The 22,247-nt window shown below is 53.7% G+C and overlaps 7 protein-coding genes across 7 annotated transcripts; 4 read left to right on the forward strand and 3 right to left on the reverse strand.

Moving 5' to 3' along the window:
- Positions 1-777: 777 nt before the first annotated feature.
- Z519_09361 (uncharacterized protein) lies at positions 778-2,240 on the forward strand (the record flags this gene model as incomplete). The annotated part of the gene is made up of 3 exons (XM_016767084.1): positions 778-881; positions 932-1,463; positions 1,533-2,240. 3 exons carry the CDS (start codon positions 778-780, stop codon positions 2,238-2,240), a joined length of 1,344 nt encoding a protein of 447 aa, XP_016616600.1.
- Positions 2,241-2,656: 416 nt separating this feature from the next.
- Positions 2,657-4,353, forward strand: Z519_09362 (uncharacterized protein; the record flags this gene model as incomplete). Its single annotated transcript, XM_016767085.1, has 2 exons — positions 2,657-3,561; positions 3,612-4,353. The coding sequence occupies 2 exons, from the start codon at positions 2,657-2,659 to the stop codon at positions 4,351-4,353; spliced, it is 1,647 nt and encodes a 548-aa protein (XP_016616601.1).
- Positions 4,354-4,623: 270 nt separating this feature from the next.
- Z519_09363 (uncharacterized protein) lies at positions 4,624-6,234 on the forward strand (the record flags this gene model as incomplete). The annotated part of the gene is made up of 2 exons (XM_016767086.1): positions 4,624-4,731; positions 4,801-6,234. 2 exons carry the CDS (start codon positions 4,624-4,626, stop codon positions 6,232-6,234), a joined length of 1,542 nt encoding a protein of 513 aa, XP_016616602.1.
- Positions 6,235-7,460: 1,226 nt separating this feature from the next.
- Positions 7,461-8,315, forward strand: Z519_09364 (uncharacterized protein; the record flags this gene model as incomplete). The annotated part of the gene is made up of 1 exon (XM_016767087.1): positions 7,461-8,315. One exon carries the CDS (start codon positions 7,461-7,463, stop codon positions 8,313-8,315), a length of 855 nt encoding a protein of 284 aa, XP_016616603.1.
- Positions 8,316-9,340: 1,025 nt separating this feature from the next.
- On the reverse strand, positions 9,341-12,187 carry Z519_09365 (uncharacterized protein; the record flags this gene model as incomplete). Its single annotated transcript, XM_016767088.1, has 1 exon — positions 9,341-12,187. One exon carries the CDS (start codon positions 12,185-12,187, stop codon positions 9,341-9,343), a length of 2,847 nt encoding a protein of 948 aa, XP_016616604.1.
- A 1,231-nt stretch (positions 12,188-13,418) lies between these two features.
- Positions 13,419-14,795, reverse strand: Z519_09366 (uncharacterized protein; the record flags this gene model as incomplete). Its single annotated transcript, XM_016767089.1, has 2 exons — positions 13,419-14,245; positions 14,321-14,795. 2 exons carry the CDS (start codon positions 14,793-14,795, stop codon positions 13,419-13,421), a joined length of 1,302 nt encoding a protein of 433 aa, XP_016616605.1.
- A 2,735-nt stretch (positions 14,796-17,530) lies between these two features.
- Z519_09367 (uncharacterized protein) lies at positions 17,531-19,717 on the reverse strand (the record flags this gene model as incomplete). Its single annotated transcript, XM_016767090.1, has 3 exons — positions 17,531-17,842; positions 17,893-19,042; positions 19,098-19,717. 3 exons carry the CDS (start codon positions 19,715-19,717, stop codon positions 17,531-17,533), a joined length of 2,082 nt encoding a protein of 693 aa, XP_016616606.1.
- Positions 19,718-22,247: the final 2,530 nt, after the last annotated feature.

A 22,247-nucleotide genomic window follows, 5' to 3' on the forward strand; every position in this document is an offset into this window, starting at 1 on the left:
GCTGGAAGATGAAATAAAGAAACAAACCTCAGGGTCGCGATCTTGGGCGGCTATCGCAGATTCTTAATATATCCATGACTTGGACTTGAATGCTGGGCATCATGGTTTGTCGCCAGTTGAATGGATGACCGCGTCAAAAGTGGGCGGCAAAGGGTCGCAACTTGCAGCTGGTTGAGTGAATCCTGCACTGAGCAACGTCAGAGTCTGCTGCGCCACGGCAGTTCTCAAGCCACAGAGTGCACCAGCCACAGACGCCTCGAGTAGCTGGACGTTCTCGACTTTGTTGACGATTACCCAGTAGTTGCAAGGAGGCTGAGGGAGATGCAGATCATAACTAGTGAGGCCAGTTGGGCTGAGTCGAGGTCAGAACATGCTACGCCGTACTCGTAATGTACCAGATCTTTGCGCGCCGCAGAGGCCGCACATGCTTTATTGAATCACCTATAAACAGCAAATATCAGCACCAAATAGCGGGACCTCCAGATGAGCTTTCTCGTATTAAATGGCACTGGGGGCTCGTAAATAGGATCCGAGAAGTCGCCGATCCTTTGATATCCGCCTCTGGCCCGGCCTGTCCGGTGAGCTGATGGTGAGCCGAGCACCGAGGAATCGCTTCAAAAACCAACTGCGCGGGACAGCAACGCATTGTTTTGCATTTTTGTTGACCGAGACTTCCCCTTCGGAGTCCTCGAGAGCTCTACTTGTACATAGATATTAATCCTGGTCCTGCCTGAGCCCGACTTTCTAGCTCATTCTCACCTTCTCCCAGCAGACAACATGGCGACCCTACAGAGAACGCTGCGACCCCTCGCCAAAGCCACCACATACATCGCTCCTCTTACTCCGGCGTCGAGGTCGCTTCCTCGACGGAAATTCCTACCGTATGCCCCTTCCTCTCTATGGAGCCGGACTCCTGCTAAATTGACATTAGCAAGCGAACCCTGACCACTACCTCGAGACGGCGCTATGCTGAACCTTACATGCCAGATGACATCGACACCACTTCCCTAGCTCCGACACCTATCACTCACTTCTCGGAGACCGAGAGAATGCTTGCAGAGTCAGTTTCCAGATGGGCCAGTGAAGAGGTGGCACCTAAGGTGAGAGACATGGACGAGAAAGAAGAGATGGACCCAGCCGTTGTCGAACAGATGTTCGAACAAGGCCTCATGGCCTTCGAGATCCCCGAAGAGTATGGGGGCGCTGGGATGAACTTCACGTCTGCAATTGTGGGGATCGAGGAGATCGCCAGGGTAGACCCCTCCGTCTCAGTCTTGTGCGATGTGCACAATACATTGGTGGTGACCGCCATCCTCAAGTACGGTAGTGAAGCATTCAAGAAGGAGTGGCTTCCGAAGCTGGCCACCAACACTGTCGGGTCATTCGGCTTGTCTGAACCTGCATCAGGCTCCGACGCCTTTGCGTTGAAGACTAAGGCAGAGAAGACACCAAATGGCTACAAGGTATGTGCACCCATCCAGACCGGCGGTCGTGGTGATGTTTCCATTGGCGGGTTCGCTCACAAGGACTAGATCAATGGCTCCAAGATGTGGATCACGAACTCAATGGAAGCCGACTTCTTCCTTGTTTTTGCCAATCTTAATCCCGAAGCCGGTTATAAGGGCATTTCCGCATTCGTCATCACCAAGGACATGAAAGGCTTTAGCATAGCCAAGAAGGAAAAGAAGCTCGGCATCCGGGCTTCAAGCACATGCGTCATCAACTTTGACGATGTGGAAATCCCCAGAGAGAATCTCCTCGGCCAAGAAGGTCACGGCTACAAGTATGCAATCGGTCTTTTGAACGAAGGACGGATTGGCATCGGCGCTCAGATGACAGGACTGGCTCTTGGGGCGTGGGAAAATGCCGCCAAATACGTATGGAACGATCGGAAGCAGTTCGGAAAGCTGGTCGGCGAGTTCCAGGGTATGCAACATCAACTTGCTCAAGCCTACACGGAGATTTGTGCGGCCCGCGCCCTGGTCTACAACGCCGCCCGGAAGAAGGAGGCGGGCGAGGATTTCGTTACCGATGCCGCTATGGCGAAGCTGTATGCCAGCCAGGTCGCAGGGAGAGTCAGCGGATTGGCAGTTGAATGGATGGGCGGCATGGGTTTCGTGCGCGAGGGCATCGCCGAGAAGATGTTCAGGGATAGTAAGATTGGGGCCATCTACGAGGGCACGAGCAACATCCAGCTCACCACGATAGCCAAGGCCCTGCAAAAGAAGTACACATCATAACGGGCATTTTTCACGTTCGTGTATATATCGGGTCTATCACTGCTGTACTTTAGGCACTGTCGCCACTATCGAAGATTGTCGGGTCGATCTTGAAGTTGGCGACTGATCTAGGTGCTGCTCGACGGAGGTAACTCTCTGGCACGGAAAATAGTTGATGGCATTTTGGGAATTCCTTCCTAATTCGACCGTCTTGGCTCTCACATAAAGAGCGCATCTCGTCCGTTCTGATAGACGAGTATTGTGAGTATTCCCAGTAAAATCGAACTATACGCCGCAGAGGGCATTGCGGCCTGCTCAAGCAATCAATAAACGACGTCTAGGATGACGGCTTTGCATTCGGTCGCATGACCATCAACTACCTCACCATCCACCTTTCTTTCCGTTGTGCTGGATTCTTGCAAGAGCCCGACGCCGCAATGGAGGTCGACGCAGCAGATCAACCTGATAAAGCCCCTCAAGCCTGCGTTTCCTGTCGAAAACAAAAGAGAAAATGCGACAAATTGCTCCCCAGCTGCTCATTGTGCAGCCGCATGTCCCGCCCCTGTGATTACTCGGAGACCGCGCCCATCCCTACCTCTGAAGACTTCGCTACGATGCGACAGAAGATAGCCGACTTGGAGGCCCGTCTCGAAGGTCGACGGTCTGAAGGGTGGCATGGACCGATGCGGTCTTTCAGCGCGAGTCCCGGCATTGGCGGCGGCGAGGCTGCCTTTGCCACCGACAGCAATGCCACTTTCCCCACTGCCTTTTTCCTGGACGCCGAAGTCTTCGCGGAAGCGCTGCTGACTATTCCCAGACCCAATATCGCTGTCCCGGCAGAAGTCGCAGCGACAGTGGGAGTGTCAATCCTGGACATTCAGGAAATTGTCGACCGATACTTCGCAAACATCCATATCTGGCTCCCTTTCGTCTCCAAGAAGCGCATGCAGTTGACACTGTCCAACCCCACAATGGAGCTTACTCTCGACCTAGCACTCCTGCTCTTGTCCATGAAGCTCATCATCCAGGTACCTCAAAGTGGTCCTCAAAGTATCCGCTCACCGTTGTACAATCTTAGCAAGAGCTACGCCAACATGGTTGAATCGAGCGGATTGATGTCCCTCCAGTTGCTGCAAGCGAATATCTTGATCGCCGCATACGAGATAGGCCACGCCATCTATCCGGCAGCGTATCTGAGTACTGGACACTGCGCCAGAATAGGACACGCGCTGGGTCTCAACGACCGGCGCCATGCTCCTCAAATGCTAAAGAAAAGAACGGGAGCTTGGGCGGAGCTGGAGGAAATGAAGCGAACCTGGTGGGCAACAATGCTTTTGGATAGGTATGTACCAAGGTATCCACATGAGGATTAGGCGCTTACCTTTGGTTGAGATATGTCAATCTCGGTTCCTCTGGTCATCCGTTGGCCACCGATGACCCTGTCCTCAACGATACTCTGCCGGCCGACGATGACCTCTGGGACGAGGGACAGATAACGACGAGTGAGCCACTCTACGTCTCCTCGCCTACGAACGTTAAAGCTGGAGCGTTTACAAGAACGTGTCAAGCCACGCACCTCCTAGGTAGGCTCGTCCGTCTTCTGAATGACAGACTGCTTGATGCACCGATGCGATTTTCCGAAGCAATCCAGCTACATCGGACACTCCAGGCATTGGCTAATTTACTTCCTAACGACGTGCATCGATCGCCAGAGCGGTACGGAACGCCCTTGGCCCTCTGTTATAGCAGTCTCATGCACCTTTGCGATCCATTTGCTTGTACAGAATCTAACGGTGGCCACCGAACTGTGGAAGAGACAGAGATGCAGACAATTGCCATCGCAGGGATGAAGTCGGTCGCGGCAGATGTCTTCCGGTTCAGCCAACTCCTCCATGCGGGGATGACGTCGAACCCGGCAGCGGTGAGTCCTTTGGTGGGAGACTGTATTTATTTTGGAGCGACCATTTACGCGTGGCTTGCCCATGAAACAGGACTGAGGGAAATGGGAGATGCATACCATATTCTGAGGAAGGTCTTGGAGACAATGGCATCTCGGTGGGCAGTAGGGCAGCAGTACCTCACTCTGCTGGACATAAGCAAGGAGAGCCTGTATGCCGATTCACAACTTGTATGAAGGAGGGCTAGAGCTATACCGAAAGTTGCAGGTATATCAAAGGTTTCACCCACATGCTACAACGATACTTGTAGAGGAAGCCCCTTTTTGCCTGGTCGAAAACCGTGTCATTTGAACCGAATTGCGAGGCTCGGTCTGTCATTTCACCACGTTTGCTGCCACCTGTCACAATGTCCATTTCACATATCGAATTCCCCCCAATCAATGCTAACTACTTCGCTTACAAGGCTCTCCCTACGTTCAACATGATATAAACCCCGGTCCCTTGCCATGGCCACAGCTTCAGCAGCCTCTTACAAGGCTCGAAAGGAGGCATTCGTGTCTAACCTCTATGGAAGTTCCTTGACAGAGATCAACCTGGTCACGCTTGTTGCTGCAGTACGCTTTCTAGCCCAAACCGCCATCTGCTGGTCTTGTGCTCATGGACCTTCGCTGATTGATTCGCAGGCCGCAGTATTTCTCTGGACTGCTCTGCAGAGGAGACACTCTTTCTTCACGCCATATACTCCTGTCGCGTTGCTGGCCGACTTCCTGCTCAATGTCTGCGCCATTTTGTTCGCCGTTACTTTGTACTCATCAACCCCTCTAGTCTTGAGTGTCATTCTCATCACCCCGGGAGCCCTCCTCACATTCCTCAAGACCGGCGGACAGTCCACCACCTCCGCCTCGGATGCCCCAGCAAAGGTGAATCCTCGCTCTGTCAATGGCGCCGCTGCTAGCACTTCCAATGCGCCTCCGATCCTCCCAGTCCGACCATTCCTGACCCATTACCGCGGGTCCATGCTCGTTGTGACCTGCCTAGCCATCCTAGCCGTTGATTTTCCCATCTTTCCTCGCCGCTACGCCAAAGTCGAGACATGGGGCACCTCGCTCATGGACTTGGGTGTAGGCTCTTTCGTGTTTTCGGCCGGCGTAGTCTCTGCTCGAGCCGTGGTCCGCGCCCGTACCGGGGTTCAAGCATTACCGTCACCAAATACAAAATTCGTCAGTCGTTTCATTCAAGCCCTTCGACATTCGATCCCTTTGTTCATCCTCGGCTTCATTCGCCTCTACAGCGTCAAAGGACTCGACTACGCCGAGCACGTCACCGAGTACGGAGTCCACTGGAATTTCTTCTTCACGCTGGCGTTACTCCCCCCTTTTGTTGAGATTTCCGACAGTGTTACCCGCAGGATGTTCAAGTCTTACGAGACCTTCGCTCTCACCCTGGCCGTCATCTACGAGCTCATTCTCAACAATACCGACCTCCTGTCCTACATCTTGATCTCTCCTCGCGGACCCGACCTTTTGTCCAAAAACCGAGAAGGAGTGTTCTCTTTCGCGGGATACCTGGCGATCTTCCTCGCAGGGCGCGGAACGGGGATGCTTGCCGTCCAATTCAACGAGCCGGTCCCAAAAAATTCGAAACAGTCGAGTCCGAAGGAACTCACGCGTCGCGAGAGACGATCGGTCCTGAATGGTCTCCTCATCAAATCCCTTATCTACGTTTTCTTATATTGGTTAACGACGAGCCTGTACACGTTCAATCTTACAGTATCGCGCCGCCTTGCCAACCTCCCCTACGTGCTGTGGGTTGTCGCGTTCAACAACGCCCAATTGTTCCTGTTTGGTCTGGTGGAAGATTGCGGGCCGAGCTTCTCCTACAAAGCGGAAGACAAGGACATAGTTCGCTCCGCGACCAGCCGAATTTTGGCGGTGTTTAATAATAACGGGCTCGTCATCTTTTTGGTCGCGAATCTCCTGACGGGCCTGGTCAACCTGAGTTTCAATACGTTGGATATGCGGCCACTGAGCGCGATGGGGTTGTTGATGGGTTATGCGGTTCTGGTTACCGGGGTAGCATTGGGATTGGACAAGAGTGGTGTGAAGATCAAACTATGAGCGAAAGTTACCTATCCAGATTACTCGCGACCGCAAAACCGAATCGACACATACAGTTTGTTCTTAAGAGGATGAGCGAAGGCCGCTTTAACCTAAGTTTGAACGGAGACTTTCGCTGACGTCGCTGACCGCTCCCTGAGTTAACACGGCGATACCAGGGAAAGAATTAAGCTGATTCAACTGGGCACGGTGCGTATTGCACTTACACACAAAGCAAAGATTAACGGCCATTGGTCTATATTCTAACTGGTGAGATCGCCCATGAGACATCCACGCAGCATGCGTTTTGCTCCCATTGATGCCGCCGGATGATGGCGATCTCATATCCAAGATACCATAAATATTGGATCCTGCCCTGAGACCCGGATTTGAGACTTTCTGATAGAGAGGTATATCCCAGAGCTCAGAAGGGACCCCGTCGAGCCGCCAAAATGATCTGTGCCAAATGCTCCCGTATCCCATTGGACCTTTTCCTAGGCGATGGTCGCGTCCAATATAAATTGCACCCCAGCTTTGTTCGATTTCACTGTGTCTGCAGAAAAAGGTTGGCCATTCTTGCCGGTTACTGTTGCAACAAATGATATCTCAGTTTTGTCCTCCGTTCTTTGGCCCGCCGAATCTCAATCCTCGCTACGATGGGGACGGCCATTGGATTGAATGGGGTGACTTGGAGGATAGAATTGTTCTTGCCTCAGGAATGAATCATTACTTCCTGGAGTACGACTGTGAAACCGGACTCCGGACAAGTGTTAAGTACGACGCCACGAATGCTCTCTATTAAACCGGCTAACAGTTGTAGGTCGCACGCCCGCCCTATCCGCCATACCAAGCACCGAAAATCTCCGTATCATCAGGTCATGGCTCGATAAATGCCTGAATGAGCATCAAGGCTGCAGTGAGAACAGTGTCGGAGACCCACCTACTCGACTCGTCGACGTCGGACCTCACGACGGTTCTCAGGAGCCACGAATCGTTTGTGGCGAGCAGTGTCGAGGACAAAAACCTAGATACTTCGCGCTGAGTTAATGTTGGGGATCGACGACCAAGGAATCTCCGTGGACATTGTCGACTGGAAATATTGACAGTTTCAAGGCCGGAATTCATCTAGCCCGGCTCCCTCGGACCCTTCAGGACGTCATTCAACTAACCAGAGGGCTGAGAGATATATCTGGATCGACGGTCTCTGTATTCTTCAGGACTCACCAGACGATTGGGAAAAAGAAGCCATGTCTCTGGCCGATATCTATGCCAACGCTCTCTGCACTATAATATCACCCTCGCCAGATCCGTCGAAACCCCTCTTTGCTGAGAGGGATATGTCCCTAGTCAGCCCCGCCATTTTGCACTCATCAACAGAAGATGAGCGCCTAACTGCTGCCGTCAGATTCCATCCCGTCTTGCCGAATTGGACAGCCGAGACGAATGCCATGGAGGGCGAAGAGTCCCTTCAGAAGAGGCAGCCTACAAGACAGCGCGGATGGTGTATGCAAGAGGATGAACTCTTTCGCCGGGCTCTTGTTTTAACTACCCATCAATCTGGCTGGGTCTGTAAACAGATACAATGCTCTGAAGAGGATTTTTCCACTATGCCTCTTCCCTGTTCGGACTCGACTGTCCATAATGACGGAGTCCTGTTGTGTCCCAACGAGCGCTTGGCTTGGTGGCCTCTCGGGCTTTTTGGACGGGCGGAACGATTTGATTCGTTGTGTAATCATTACCACGGACCTCCGGAACTGAGCGCACGCGAAACTGTTGCTCTCAATCGGAAGATTGTCGAGCAACCACCTGGTCTTTACCACCACAAGTGGGAGAAACTCGTCGAGGAATTGACGTCGAGGGAAATGACGGTGCCGACGGACCGACTGCCTGCCATATCCGGACTCGCCGCAAGACGGCAACGGGAGACGGGAGACGGGAGACCAGTATCTGACTGGCCTGTGGAAGAACAACTCTGCGAAGCAGCTGCTATGGAGAGTAGAAGACCCGGAGCATTCCCAGAGAATCCCCGATCTACCCAACGCACCAACATGGTCATGGGCCACGGTCAACGCTCCTGTACGGTTTCCGACGCGGCCGTTTGACCGGAGCTCCTTTGAGACCTCTATGCCATCCCCAATTGAAGGAGACGAGGCCGTGATTCTGGGTGCTGAAGTCAAGGTGAGGGGGACAAATCCCCTTTGGCATCGTGGAATCAGGGAGTGTGACGATGGAGGGCCGACTCTTCCTCAGTTCCTCGGTGCGCGCTCCCCACACGGGGTCAAGGGCGGTGGCAGCCGGCAGCTCAAAGATTCAAAAGGCAACAAACTCGGCGATGTTTATTTTGATGACCACGCATATTGTTCAAGGTACCCGGTCCTGCACTGTCTCTGGCTGGACTCTGGAATAGTCGAGGTTGGGGACTCGGGACTGCCACCGGAACGATACAGCGGAGCATTCGGACTGACACTCTGACTTCACTCCAGCACGGGGCACGAAATGGTATCCCGTCGAGTTGGATTTCTAGAGTTTTCCTCTCGGGTTACGATAACTCTCTGGTGGAAAAGGTCTCGATTGACCATAATATAATTTTTACTAGTCTCGACCTCTGACCATGAAGACGACAGGACAGGGTTGGATGGGATTAGAAATTGCCATCTCAATCCACATTACCAAATTATCATGTACTCTGCAGTCCGTACCCCGTACTCTGTTTTTTTTTCTTTCATTCAATGGTATTCATACCCGTCGTCGTGATCACCTGTGAGTCCTTCAGCGGATGCCTGTCCAGCTCCTGCTCCTGCTCCCGACCCAAAAGTCCCACCGCGCGAGGCTGGCCCGATCATAAACTAAGGCCTGCCTGTCTGGAAACCTCCCCTCCCGTCCGCCTTGGCTCCCCAAAGTCCATGTCCCACTCATGTCTTATATGGCGTGATGCGTATTGCACACCTCATAACCTGGAGCAACCAACGATCTTTTCACGGCTTGCCTCTCACGTCTCACGCCCCTTGCTGCCCTTGCTGCTCAGGCTGGCTCAAGCCACACACTGTGCTCAGACGATTCACTAACGCCCCAACCAGTCGTGCATCGAATATATTGACAACACCAAAGTGCAAACAGCCAGCAAGCATCAATACGGCACAAGCTTGGCCCTCCGCTTGAGGTCCTCGGGTAACTCATCCTCCTTGACCAAGCCCATTTGAAGGCAGTCGCCCCAGAAAAACATGGCCCGTTCCTGGGCGTAGGCGAGGTAGTCGAATTCGTCCTCGGGCTCGTCACCATGGTCGGAGGGAGAGCTCGGGCGGCTATCCGGGCGAGGCTGTCCCTCGACTTGTGTCATCTCCGTGTGCGCGTCGTGGTCGGGGTCGATCTGGGGTTGAGCCGGAAGTTGTGGGCGAGAAAGTTCCCTGTCACCGTTCGTTGTGATCGCCCGTTCAAAATTGCTATTCGTTTCGGCATGCTCGTGGATGGTGTCACAGGGGCTGAAATTGTTGGTACTGGCGTCGGGTCGGTCGCTCATTGCCATGTCTCCATTGCCTTCGTGGTGTGCTTCCTCTTGTGGTCTTCCTTCGGGTCGGTCCCAGTGACTCTCCACCTGCATCCGTTTCTCCTCTCCAGTCAAGGGGTCCGACATTGGATTCAGATGGTCATCTTGACAATGTTTCCCGCCACCATCCTTGCCCACCAGGCTTTTCACCTTTTCGACGATCTTCTCTTCTCCCGTAGACACCAACTCTGTCATGCTCTTTCTTCGTTTGCTCTGTGTCTTCCCCGCCATCTTGTCTTCTTTTTCCTTTTCCTCCAACGCATCCAGCTCTGGTACCTTTGCCTGCACAATTCCCCACGCGACCCACTGCGCCGAATTTGCCATCCTCCACACCCTCGTTTGCTGCAACAACCTTTGGATTTCCTCCTCCTGGGCCTTTTCTCTTTCGCTCTCCTCTCTGTCGTAATTGGCCTCAACTCCTCCATCAGATCCTCCACTTCCCCCCAAGGGATTGGGGGTCCCGCCTCCAGGGGTCCGCGCATCAAGCATGAAATCACTGATATTGGTTTTCTCGCGACCCTCCATCTTGGGCGTTGCACTCGCCGCGGGGTTGAACTGCGGTCTATGCATGACATAACTCCTCACGAATCTGTATTGCTCCCGCTCATCCGGATACCGTCGCGTGTCACATTGAAAGTTCTTGTCGGGGGGGTTATGATAGTTGTAACACCACTCGGTGAAATGGTTTGCGAACTCTAACCCTACGGTGTTCTGCGCGGCATACTCGAAGTCGATGACGACGAGCTGCTTGTGCTGATTCGATGGTTGAAGGAGGGGCGAGGTGCCAGAGGGTTGGAGGCGCATGAGGTTCCCGTATTGGGTGTCATTGTGTGCGAAGACGAGCAGCTTGCGAATTCCCTCGCGGCCGCCACTGTCTGCGATCAGGCGTTTCCGATATGCGTCATAGGCCCGGCGGAAGACAGGCCATTCGACGCCGCAGATCAACCCGCGGCGGACGTAGCGGGCATTGACTGTTGACTTGCGCCTTGTCGTGCCGTCCGTGAGCTCCTTCTCGGCCTGATGAACCTGCTTATCGAGCCAAGTAATCACCTTCTCGCACCGATCGACCCATTTGTCCCAGTTCACAAAAACCGCCGGACCGGCATCCAGTTCGGATTCGAGCAGTTCGATCCCTTCATGAAGCTCGCGCATTCGTTTCGCGATCTGTTTAGATGTCTCTGGAATACGCAGATCCTCTGCCGTGAGGGTCTTGGCGTGGAGAAATTCTTCGAAACGCCCATTCTCGAAGGATCCCAGGAGACGAGGTCCGATGCTTTTCCGAGCCAGGCGGCGAAGAATGCCCAGTTCGGCCTCTCGATCGATGAGATGTTCAACTTGTGGACCGTAAATACGCAGGAGAAGAGAAGTAGGACGACGCCGAGAAATGGGGACGGGCGGCGCAGATGGGTCAGAAGGATTGTGAGCGTCATATTCGGACATATTTTTGGGAGGATGGACGACGTACACAGCGTTGGTAAGGGCGCCGCTCAGACGGGCAACGTCGATATCGGCGGCGCGATCAATAGGGATGCGGCGCCAGCCCTTCAGTTTTAGCGTGTGCGTCAACCGGACAATGTCCTTCTTGAAGGTCACCCAGTGCTCATAATCCTGCCTCCTCGCACTATCGCTGGTGTCCACATCTGCCGAACCGCCGGTGAAAGCCATGGTTTTGGAGTTGTCCAGCTTGGCCTCGACGTTGGGGACTAATATATCATCGCCGAAGAACTCTGTGTCTGATGAAGCAGGCATGGAGCGAGGCTGCTTGTATTTCTTGCCCAAGGATCCCCTTCTCAGGAGCGCGCTCGAAGACTTGTGTAGAAGCTTCGAATTGTTGTTGTTGAACGAGAAATTCTGAAGGATGTTTTCGAGCCTTTCTAGCGACATATCTTGTTCGTTGTCAAGTATGGCATCGTTTGGTCTGGGGTCGTCGGTCTGATCGTCGGGTGTCCTCGGCTGCTTGCTGCGACGAGGGTGATGCCGATGGTGCCTCTGCTTCTGTCGTTTGGCCTTCTCATCTTGGAGCCAGTCGGCTACCTGGGCCAGGATATTGCGGAGATCAGGAGTTTTACTCTCTGCCATCGTTCCGGGAGTTGTGGTGCCTGGGCCCCCAGACCACGATGAGTCAGGGGGGTTATTGTCGTCGAGGCTGAGGTACGACATGCGTTTGTTAAGGGGAGCGCCAGCAGAGGAGATGTGAGATGAATTTGAATTTGAATTTGAATGATGCAGGGCGGGTCGGCCGGTCATCTTCTTTCCTGAAATACTGGCGCGGTGAAGTTTGGGGCTGTGCGAGGCAACGAGCGTGGGGGAGGAGCCGACACCGTTATCCTGGCCATCCGCGAAGACCTTGATATTGGGCTCGGGGATATGTTCTGGCTCGTCGAAGATGGTCACACCTAGGGATGCGTTAGAGGTCTGACTTGGACGCATGCATCCACTCTGGCCACGTTTTCCATCATCTCAACAGAAATCAAACAGGCCGGGGAAAAAAAAAAGCAAACACAATGGCATGGACCGTCACATCGTGCCTGAAGCTCGATTGTTCAATGAGCACCGCTTATTCCCACAACTTCCCACAACATCCCACTGTCGTGTGAGCGGGTGTCGCGTGACAGAAGGCCATGGTGTGGTCGAGCGAAAGGAAATGGGCAACAACGCACGTGCATGACTCCTCGTATCAGGGGCACAGCGCTGCGCCAGTGAGAAGCATGGGTGAGCGGTGGCACGAACATGGAATCATGCAGCAAAAGAAATGATAAATGTGGGCACGATGGCAACGCAAAGCACGCCTCGATCTGGCCTTTGCGAGGGGTTCTCCATGAGATGCAAACATCGACACACCAAATGCAGGGGATTTTCTGTTTGTCATGGGCGATGCAGTGAGAGTATTGAATGGTGGTGAGTTGTCGCCGTACCTTTTTGTGGCCCGGTGCGTGGCGACGCCGTCGTAGCCTTCAGACTTGGGGATGGGTATGAGGGCGCCATTGTGAGGCGAAATGCTCTGCTAGCCCAGTCCGGGCTGATAGTGTGTGAGACGAGTGTTAGCTCCTTTCAGCCATGGGATATGGGACGAGGATAGGATATGATGAAGGGTATATGAAGGAGAATGTGGTGGCCTGGTGGATGGTGGATGGCCAAGTGCCAGTGGAAAAGTGAAAAGTGACCTCAGAGAAAGTTGCTCGCATCAACTGGCATGTGGCCTGCGCACGTGCTGTTGTTCTTGTCCGCCACATTGTCCGCCACAGACGGAGCCTTCCATTGGGTGTCGTCCGTCCTTCTTTCTTTCTCTCCTTGTTCTTTATTCTCATCAACCTTCTCTCGTGCTACGATCATTCTGTCAAGGAGAAGGAAAGAGAGGGCATAAAAAGAAAGGATGAAAATTCTGCTTGAATTCCTTTGCTGCTTCATGCTGACAGTATACAGTAAACAGTAGAACCTCTCTAGGGCCTGACAACCAGCCAGTGCCCGAGTCAATCCACTCCTTCGTTTCCTTTCCTTTCCTTCCTTTCCTTGGTCATACCCTTTATCCTGTCAAATGCTGGGCTTGTTTCGTCGCTAATGAACCGTTACCTATGCATGGATATCGTTACAATCACAACTCTCTTGTCCAAATCTAATCGAGACTGCACAATCAAGAACCTCCCCAGGCCTTCGCTCAATGTCACCGGTTCAGGCTCTTCTGATGTGGCCTATCGTGTATCCTCGTCACCTGCTCCCCTCTTCCCCCAGGACTTCGATTTCGACTCGATGTCCCCTCCAGCTCCCCTGGATCTTCTACCAGATCTGATAATCCAAAGGCGCCGTGCTCGACATCATAGTGTTGCATCAGTCCTGCGCTTTCCGCGCTTGCGTGTCGACTCCCGCCCGATAATATCCCACCAGGACTGAATGTCAGGCTGCTACTCCGTCGGTGCGGGTCCAGACTTCTTCTTGCCTGCATGCTTCTTCTTGTTTGCAGGCCGGCGAGAGGGTCCGTTGGAATCCCATCTTCATCTGCGATTTTCCCATTCAGGAGTCGATGACCGTCAGGATCTCCTCTCGACAGGTTGAGCAGGTACACGCCCGAGAAGATGACCAAAAATCCACAGAGGAGAGAGATCGTGTTGACGGCGTCCGTTGTGTTGAATCCTTGGAACAGAATAAACGACGCGCACAACGTAGCCGTCGTAAATGTCACATAATACAAAGGATTGACGATCGAGGTCGAAAACTGGCTGAGCGCCTTGTTGAAATAATTCATCTGCGTGAGAATGCAGACGATGGTGACAACCATAAAGACGTATGTCGAAGGGTGTGTGAATTGGTTGTTGCCCGCAAAAGTCAGCTTGACCGCAATTCCAAAGGCCTTGACTGACATGACAGATACCGAACCGACGGTCGAACAAATCGAGATGTAGATCAGGGGATTCTTCTTGCCGTACACTGGCGCGACTTTGTAGATCATGACAGTCGAGAAGACAATCGCCGCCAGACAATAGATTATGAACGCTGCGAGGAAGCGAAAGGTTAGTCAGGTCCCCCATCACGGTTTGTGCGCCAACCCGAGTCGCATATCGTCCATACCTGGTTTGATCGCATACCCCAGAATCTGATCGACCGTCTCAATCTCCTTGTCCGGGGGCGCGTGAAGCACAATGATGACACTTCCCAGCAGACAGATCGCACATCCCAGCTTGCCCAACACTCCCAACTCCTCTCCGAGGAAATACGCGCCAAGCACGGCTCCAATGAGTACACTGAGCGCGCCCAGCGGGGTGACGAGAATGGCGGGCGCGAAAGCGTATGCGGCGAAGTTGGCGACTTCGCCGATCACCAAGGACCCTATCCCTGCCCACCACAGCGGGGTTTTCATATATGCGAACCCTTCTCCCTCAAAGCCATGTTTGTCCGCGGCGTCGTTGAGTCCCTTCTTGGTGATGACGAAGCTGGTTCCGATGGCGAGGGTGGAAATGATGGCCAGGACGAGGCCAATGTATTTGTCTTCGAGCATGTTGAACACCATGTGCGGGGCATTGTTGCCGTCAGCAGCGTCCCCCATCTTTGCTACTCGGCCGGCCTCTCTCTCTCAAACACACACACACACTCTCTCTCTCTCACCGTCTCACTCTTTTCACCCTCGATTTGACCCAAGTATCGTGACACGAGGGGACGCCTTCCCCCAGATGAAAATGGGGCCGTTAGAGACAGAGAGAAGAGTGTATTCTTCTTTATTGCCGATCAGGAAGGAGCGGTATTCAAGGCGCCGTGACTGGAATTCCGTACATCTAGTAGTGGTCTGTGGGGACTTTCTCACAGCCGCCAGCTTCGTAAACCGACCCCAGGTGACCGGACTCCGAGCGGGCTGGGGATGCGAAAGGCCACGAATGAGAGAGGGGCTGTGGCCGTATGAAAGGGATCGGCGAGGTTCTGTGCTGGGAGTAAAAACTAAACGAGAGACTGGGTTGTTTTGTGTCCCAGGACGCAAAGAAAGGCAAGCGACACAAGTCCTCAGACAAGGAAGGGAATGGCGCAAGAGGACGAAGAGGCGGATTTGCGGGTGCGGCGGTGGGAGGCGGCGCTTATAGGAGAGACAGATGGGGTACGACAGAGGTGTTTTCTTTTCGGACTTTTTGGGAAATATTAATCAATGGGGGAAGTGGGAAATAGGTGTGTACTATTATGCGGTGGGAAAAAAAAGTCATGCAATCGTTGAGATTGTCGCAGATCAAGATGCCAGGTTGCGCCAGTTCGCCAGGGGCAGGAAGGGCGGCTGGAGGCGGTGGGTGGTTCCACGGGAACGCGGGCCTGGTAAGGTAACTTGGGTGGTGGTGGTGATGGTGGTGCGAAGTCAGTCGGTGGTTCAGGCCAGAAGAAAGTCAGATGGCGGAAAGCCCTTCAGTGAGAGATCCTCTGGGCCCTGAAACAAGCAGTTTATCGCCCTGGGCTGTGGACCGAGGAGACGCGTCAATGAGTCCACCTTCCAATGTCAAGGCAAGCTGAGAAGACTCCATCTTTCCCTGCTCCCTCGCTCTGGCCCTTGAGCTGCGCCTCGTTCTGTTTTCACTTCAAACCACGTTTGACCATTGTTAATATTAATCAACCAGCCAGACCCCCCCGCCTTTGGGCTCGTGGCGCGTCCCTTCATCTATCCCCATCAGTTGAAGCAGCTGTCAATCGACCGACCAGCCCTGACAACTTCCTGCACAGTACGGGACCTGTCCGTGATCAGTTTTTGACCCACGTCTCATGCCTTCGAGTACGGCCTAGGTACCCAATACCCAGTACCCAGTACTTACATGCCACCACCTCCTAACCCAAAGTCGAAGATCCCGCTGGCGGCTCTGCCATCCTGCGAAGAACAAACGGTACTCGGTACTCAACTCCCTCTACCTCGCCAGTAGCTTCGCCTTTTTCCATCGCCCCCTGGTCTTTGGCGCGATACCGCGTACCCATGCCACAGGTCCAGTTCTCGAGCTCACAGCCTCAAAAAGCCTCGATCCCTCCCCCCTCCACTCCTTGCCTTCCACGACCATTGAAACTCTGTTGCTAGCTGGTCTGGTATCCGATGTGGCTTACTTCCAAAGTACAGCATTTCCGGCGACCAGTTACGTGACTCCCCGCGTCCTCTTGCTCCATTATCTATGTACTTCACAATGCGGAGTTATATTCCTTCGCCTCGATGGGGAATTGCTCTGAAGCCCGCCATCCCTATGCCTCCAAGTACGGGCTAGGGTGCTTATCAGCCGATCTTTTCCCAATGGGAGGATGAGTAAGGCTGCACCAGGCGCGGGACCGGTCGAGTTAGTAGCTGGACTTCGGGTCCCTCCTTGCTTGGTCACCCTCTTCCACCGAAATAGAAAAGCGCTGACGAACCCAGGCTTGCCCAGACATAAGTATATCAAACATTCAGCCATACTTTTGCTCGGTGCTGCTTCGTTCTAATAGTTGGGATTACGCATTGTATCCAATTCGCTTCTGAGCGATTCTCTAATGTGCAACAACTCTGGCTAAACGATAACTCATGCCCTTGCACGTCTGCCAAGTACTTATCCAACACAAGCTTCAACTGGTCGCAAGAATCCATCCCGACTGCTCCGCAAGGGAGAGAGACTCCCTGCCTCAGCGAGCCAACCACGCATCCAACACTCTTCCCAAGCCTCAAGCTTAACACAACGTAGAAAAATCTCTAATTGCGAACGTATCGAGTGGAGCAAGCCCCCGCGAAATCCACTCTCTGCGTACTCTTGTATAAAACACACTGTTCTTCAACCCATCATCCGCTGGGAAGACGTAAGCTGTCAAGGGCGGCCACCGAAGTCGTCTATCTAGCTCCCCTGTATCAAACGCCGTTGTAGTCGAGTCGAGAAAAGGTTGGGATCGAGCAGTGTGCCCCCAGTCGTGCGTCGTGGCGCCAGATCTGGGAAACCCTCTTCCGGAAATTTCGAAGCACAGTGAACTTTTGAAGATAACCCCACGACACCTGTCTATGATTCTGTTGCACAAATTCAAAGCATTCGTTCCGAGACGGGCCGCCTGAAAGGAGATCTCTCTCGATCTCTTCTAAGGGGGACACGGGCCTCCGAAGACCGCTTTTGCTAATCATCACGTGGATATAGAGCCTTACCGACCTTTTTGGTCGTTTGGGTTACTCTTCCGATCATTGATGTTCGGCCGTCTCTCGTCAATTAGTAATATGAAAATGAAAGGTGATCCCCATCGAAGCAGTGATCAAGCTGCTTGCGCGCATCGGATGATAATAGCCTCTTTGGTCGTAACGTGTTGGGTATCTTTTCTTCACATCATGTTCAGATCCCCCGAGAGACCAGCTCCCATATTGCCTGTTTGTTGGCCAGCAATCATGTTGGGCATACCGAGTGACGGACTCTTGTTCGCATTCAGCTGGAGTTCGGGGTTGCAAGGCGGTGAATGCGTCTTGTGGTACTTGAGACCATTCAGGTTCTTGTACCGCTTCTGGCAAACATCGCACTTGTAAGGCTTCTCCTTTTCCATTCCCATGGTGCCGGGATACGGTGCCTGGGTATCGGGGTCAACGATCGAGAACGTGCCATCCCCATTCTCGTGAAGCCGCTGGTTGTTGTGACCATGCTAACTCTCTGTTAGCCAACCGACACTAGACCTTGCTCGTGACAACTTACCGCTTTGTGATATTTCAACCCGTTCTGGTTCTTGTAGGCCTTCTCACAGCCAATCACGGGACATCGGAAGGGCTTAGGTTCTTCGTGCGGAAGAATGTTAGTTGTGGTGTCGGGTAATCCGGCAGCGGCTTGTCGCTCGCGAATTGTCCTCGCAATTTCGCTGTTTGCTCCGTACTGCCCGGTGCCAAGTCGATTCTGTGCCATTTGCTGCTGGCCTGCTTGCGCTTGAGTCATGCCCTGGTTGCCTGTCGAAAAGAGACGTTTCGATGGCTCGTCTATGCAGAGATCGATCATGTCGTTGTTCATGCCGAAATTGTAACCACCGATGCCGTTCGGAAGGCCGTTGTACAAAGCGAGGTTCTGCATCGATATATCATCCATACCGTCCATCATTCCGTCCCCCATCTCGCCGGGCGTGCCGGGCGCTGAAGAGTCTGGGGTACCTCGATATCCGGTCTGCAGGTCCTGGAATTGCTGCATTGGGTTCGGCATCAGCGTGGATGAAGTGTTGCCCTGGAAACGTGCAGCATTACGTCCTGGCGCCACGGGCGTGTTGGGAGTGGACTGCCGGTAGGCCTGGTGCCCTTGCATCATGGTCGTGTTTAGTTGAGGTATTTGAGGCTGTTGTGACGGCGCTGCGAAAGAGGGTTGTGGTGAGGTTTGAGATTGGTTTTGGGTGTACAGATTCGGTGGCGGTGTCGTCTCATCGGCTCCATCAATGTCGTCCATCTCCATGTCCTCGACCGTGTCCATGTCTGGTATCGTCTGCAAGGTGCTGGAAAATCCCGACGGTCTATGGACGTTCTGGACTGCGTTCTGCTGCGTCCCAAAAGGCCGACCAGGAGCATTGTGCGACTGCTGCTGCTGCTGCTGATTGCGTTGTTGGGCCTCTTGTTGAACCTGAGCCGCCGTAGTCGCAGCGATTGCAGCTCGGCTATCTGGAACAGGTTGCTGATTGGTATTGGACTGCTGGGGATCTTTCTGAGCGTGGGCTTCCTCGTAGTGCTGGAGAAGATCGTGCAAAGTGGGCAAAGTAAGGCCACAGCAGGAGAAGTCCTTCATGAAGTTGGCTTCAAGTTTGGGTAGGTAGGAGGATGAATGGAACGAGGGAGAATTAAATGTAAAGGGTGAGGTGCCAGACATGACCATACTGCTCACATATCAGTATCATGGACGATTGCAAACAGCATAAATTACGGGCTTACTCGTCTCGTATCCAGCTTCCCACAGATATTCCTCCCCAGCTCATGCCCGCATTGAGACTCTGCGCCAGACTCTCGCGTCTCCCTCTATCGTTTGCCATCCCTTTAACCGAGATCGGTCTCGCCCCATGCTCAAAGTTGGCAAAGTCATTTGAGGAAGTGGAAGGCATCTGGGGCAGGGGGCGGTTGAGCACCGTGTCTGGAGTGTGGTTGGCCATAATGCGCTTCTCTTCACTGTCACTTCGTTGCAGGGCGGAGGTCAGGTTTGACGGCTGGTTGCCACGGGGCGAAGTCGAGGTCTGTCTTACAGAGATGTCGAGAGGGTTGGCTACACTCGCCATGCCCTTATGCGGTGGCGAAGCGCCGAATGTTGGAAAAGAGTTGTCGTCAAAGTCCGGTGCGAGGAGGGAGGAATCGGTGTCTAAACAAAGTCTCGTAGTGGTACGTCCTACGTCGATGGGTTTCCTAAACCACGGGAGCGTGTCCTTCTCTGTCTTCCTGCCAAAGAACGGCCCGGTGCCGACGGGGGTAACGGGGGTCGTATCTCGAGAGGTGAAATGCGACCGATCACTCGGAGAAGGCGAGTGATTGAGTGGCGGAGGGCTTTCTTCGTAGTCTAACATAGACTTATAAAGGATGAGGTCAGAGAGGAGGGTGAAGGGATGGGAGGTTAGTGGGATAGTCGTCGCCGGTCGTAGATGGTCGAGTTGAGCGTCGGTGAGGGCGGTGACGTGATGAGGTCGCCGCGGAGATGGGGGGATGGTGGTGGTGAAGGCGCTGCGATAGAGGTGAGGTTGGAGATGGGGCCAAATGAGCGACGATAAGGTGGGGAAGCTGCGCAGGGGGAGTTCAGTGCGTGTACTGCAGCTGGAGTCGACAGCACAATGGTCGTTGATGAGTCTGCTGAGTGGAAGGCAGGATTGCGAGAGGGTTGGAAGTGTGAGTCGGCGATGAGGATGATGAGTAGGAGGTCGATGATACAGTCTGGTACGTTTCTGGACGGGTTAGTCCCATGCGAGTCGAGTCGTTACGAGCGGTGGTTGTTGTTCTGTCACTTTGTATGGGCACTATGGGCACTATGGGCACTAGGTATGGGCACTTTCGGCTCCCAGATCCCTGCGCCTGCCAGTGCTGCCAGGCTCGCAGCGGTGCCAGGCTCCTCAAGGCTCCTCCTACCCGGTACAAAGGCCACGGCCACGGGCAACTAGGCCTAGTGAGCCATCATCTCCGCCCAGCACGTCAAACTTACCCGCATCCACAATTGTAACTCTAGCCCGGACCCTCGGTAGTGGATGCGATTCCCACTTCCTACCTCGAGAACGAGGGCCTTGCCCTCGCCATTCTGGAAGCCCGACCAAGACGTCTTCGTCGTCAATCAGACGTGCAGCCGACGAGCAGCTGCGCATTTACCTCATCCCATCATATTCGAGATGAACGAGTTGGCTCAACACCTTGACGATCGACTCTTCATTCTTCTGTCACGCTCTAGAGCTATCCCTAGCTCTGCAGACGGTGCCGTTTCTGGCGTCATTCACCAACACTGTTACCTGCCTCCTCATCCCGTCTTGACCGTCCTCCCCAACATGCCTGAACTCTATGTGGTTTGATGTCCACAGACACCTCATTGCCAGCCGCATCTAGGCTCATTCCGTGTCAGGCCGTCTTCAACGCAAGAGCAGCCATGATCATTGTTGGATGGCAACGCTGGAACCCGAAGGAAGACTTTGAAGGAACCACCGGAACGGACAGGGAAGCCGGATTGCAGACACTGGTAGCAGTGTCATGGTATACTTGGTACAAGCAAGGGACGGGCAGGCTGAGGCCCGGTTCAAGACTGGATTTTCCTCTCCCGACGCGATTGGCACCTCTCCGAGATCCCATCCTGGTGAATCCCGACCCTATTGTGCCAATACCTTCTTTGCTTCCTAGGTAAACTCCTCTCGCCTCGGCCCCCAACCGTGTCCTTCAACTCCCGGGAGTTTCTAAGCCAAGCCCTTGGCCAGACAGAGTGTTGTGGTTGTCTACGTGATGTTTCGTCCACGATGAACGCGAATCTTTCTCTTCAGAGCACCCGGCCAGCACCGACTCCGCGAGTCCAAGAGATGTGACTTTTCGGGGTCTTGCCGCAAAAGGAGTCCCCATCCAACACTCCTGACTGTGAATGCTATTCTGTGGGTCGGCTGGAGCACCCACCAGCCCCCTTGGGTATGGTGGGCTGGCCTGGGTGGCCTCTCATTAGTTTCCTCTTCTTGAAGTCGCCAGTGGTCCAGTGTCTCGGGATGCAGGGCTCTAAACTCAGGTATCCACCGGTTGTCGGTCAAGATGCCTTCTGACGATGTTTCAAGCGCCCATCCCAACATCGATGGAATCGGTCAAAAGGCGTAGTGCATCCGCTCAATTGGCCTCCTTTGTTGTCGGCCCTTTTCCTCACGGAACATCTCTTAACCACCAGGGCTGCATGTTATTCATAATCTCTAGAAGCTTTGGTGCCATTGACTGTGTTTAACTCGCACTAAAAGCCCGGGACGACCAAAGGCTGAGAAAGGCAAGATTTTGTGGCGTCGTGTGGGCATCCATGTGGCTTTCACGAAGCCAACGGGCAGCCGGATGCGAAATCATCTCCGCCGTCTGACCACACGAATCCAAGCATCCGCCAGTGGCCTTGCCATCTCTCATTTCGGGTTGGGACATAGAGGGGAGAGCCATTTTTTCTCTTTTCGGGAATTTGCTTGCTGCACGCAATGTTACCGCCGTTAACATCAGACTGAAATGTGATCACTGTTCAATCGTTTTGTGATGCAATCAGAAGCGCGGTCTCGCTTGGTGCAGCAAGTAGCGAGGTTGGTTTCGCTGATCGCAGCATAGATACCTCGTAAAGCAACGGAACGACTTCATTCGGGCCTTTAGCTCGCAGTCGATTCGTCCGCTGATGCAATGCTCGCTCATGGGTAAAACAGCCGTCAGCACATCCATCGAAACTCCAAAGCCTCGCTAGGTCGCCCAACTAGGTTTGCGCGGCTTGGAGGCCGAGCAATTGCCAGGATGGTTGAATTCCCTTGCTGTGCCCGGCGAGCGGTTACGTATTGTTTCGATCTTGTCTCACGAGGCGTGGGCGGGCTCAAGGCAATTGTGCCGAGTCTTCCTAGTATTCAT

The sequence above is a fragment of the Cladophialophora bantiana genome (genome assembly GCF_000835475.1).
Source record: "Cladophialophora bantiana CBS 173.52 unplaced genomic scaffold supercont1.15, whole genome shotgun sequence".
Lineage (NCBI taxonomy): Eukaryota > Fungi > Ascomycota > Eurotiomycetes > Chaetothyriales > Herpotrichiellaceae > Cladophialophora > Cladophialophora bantiana.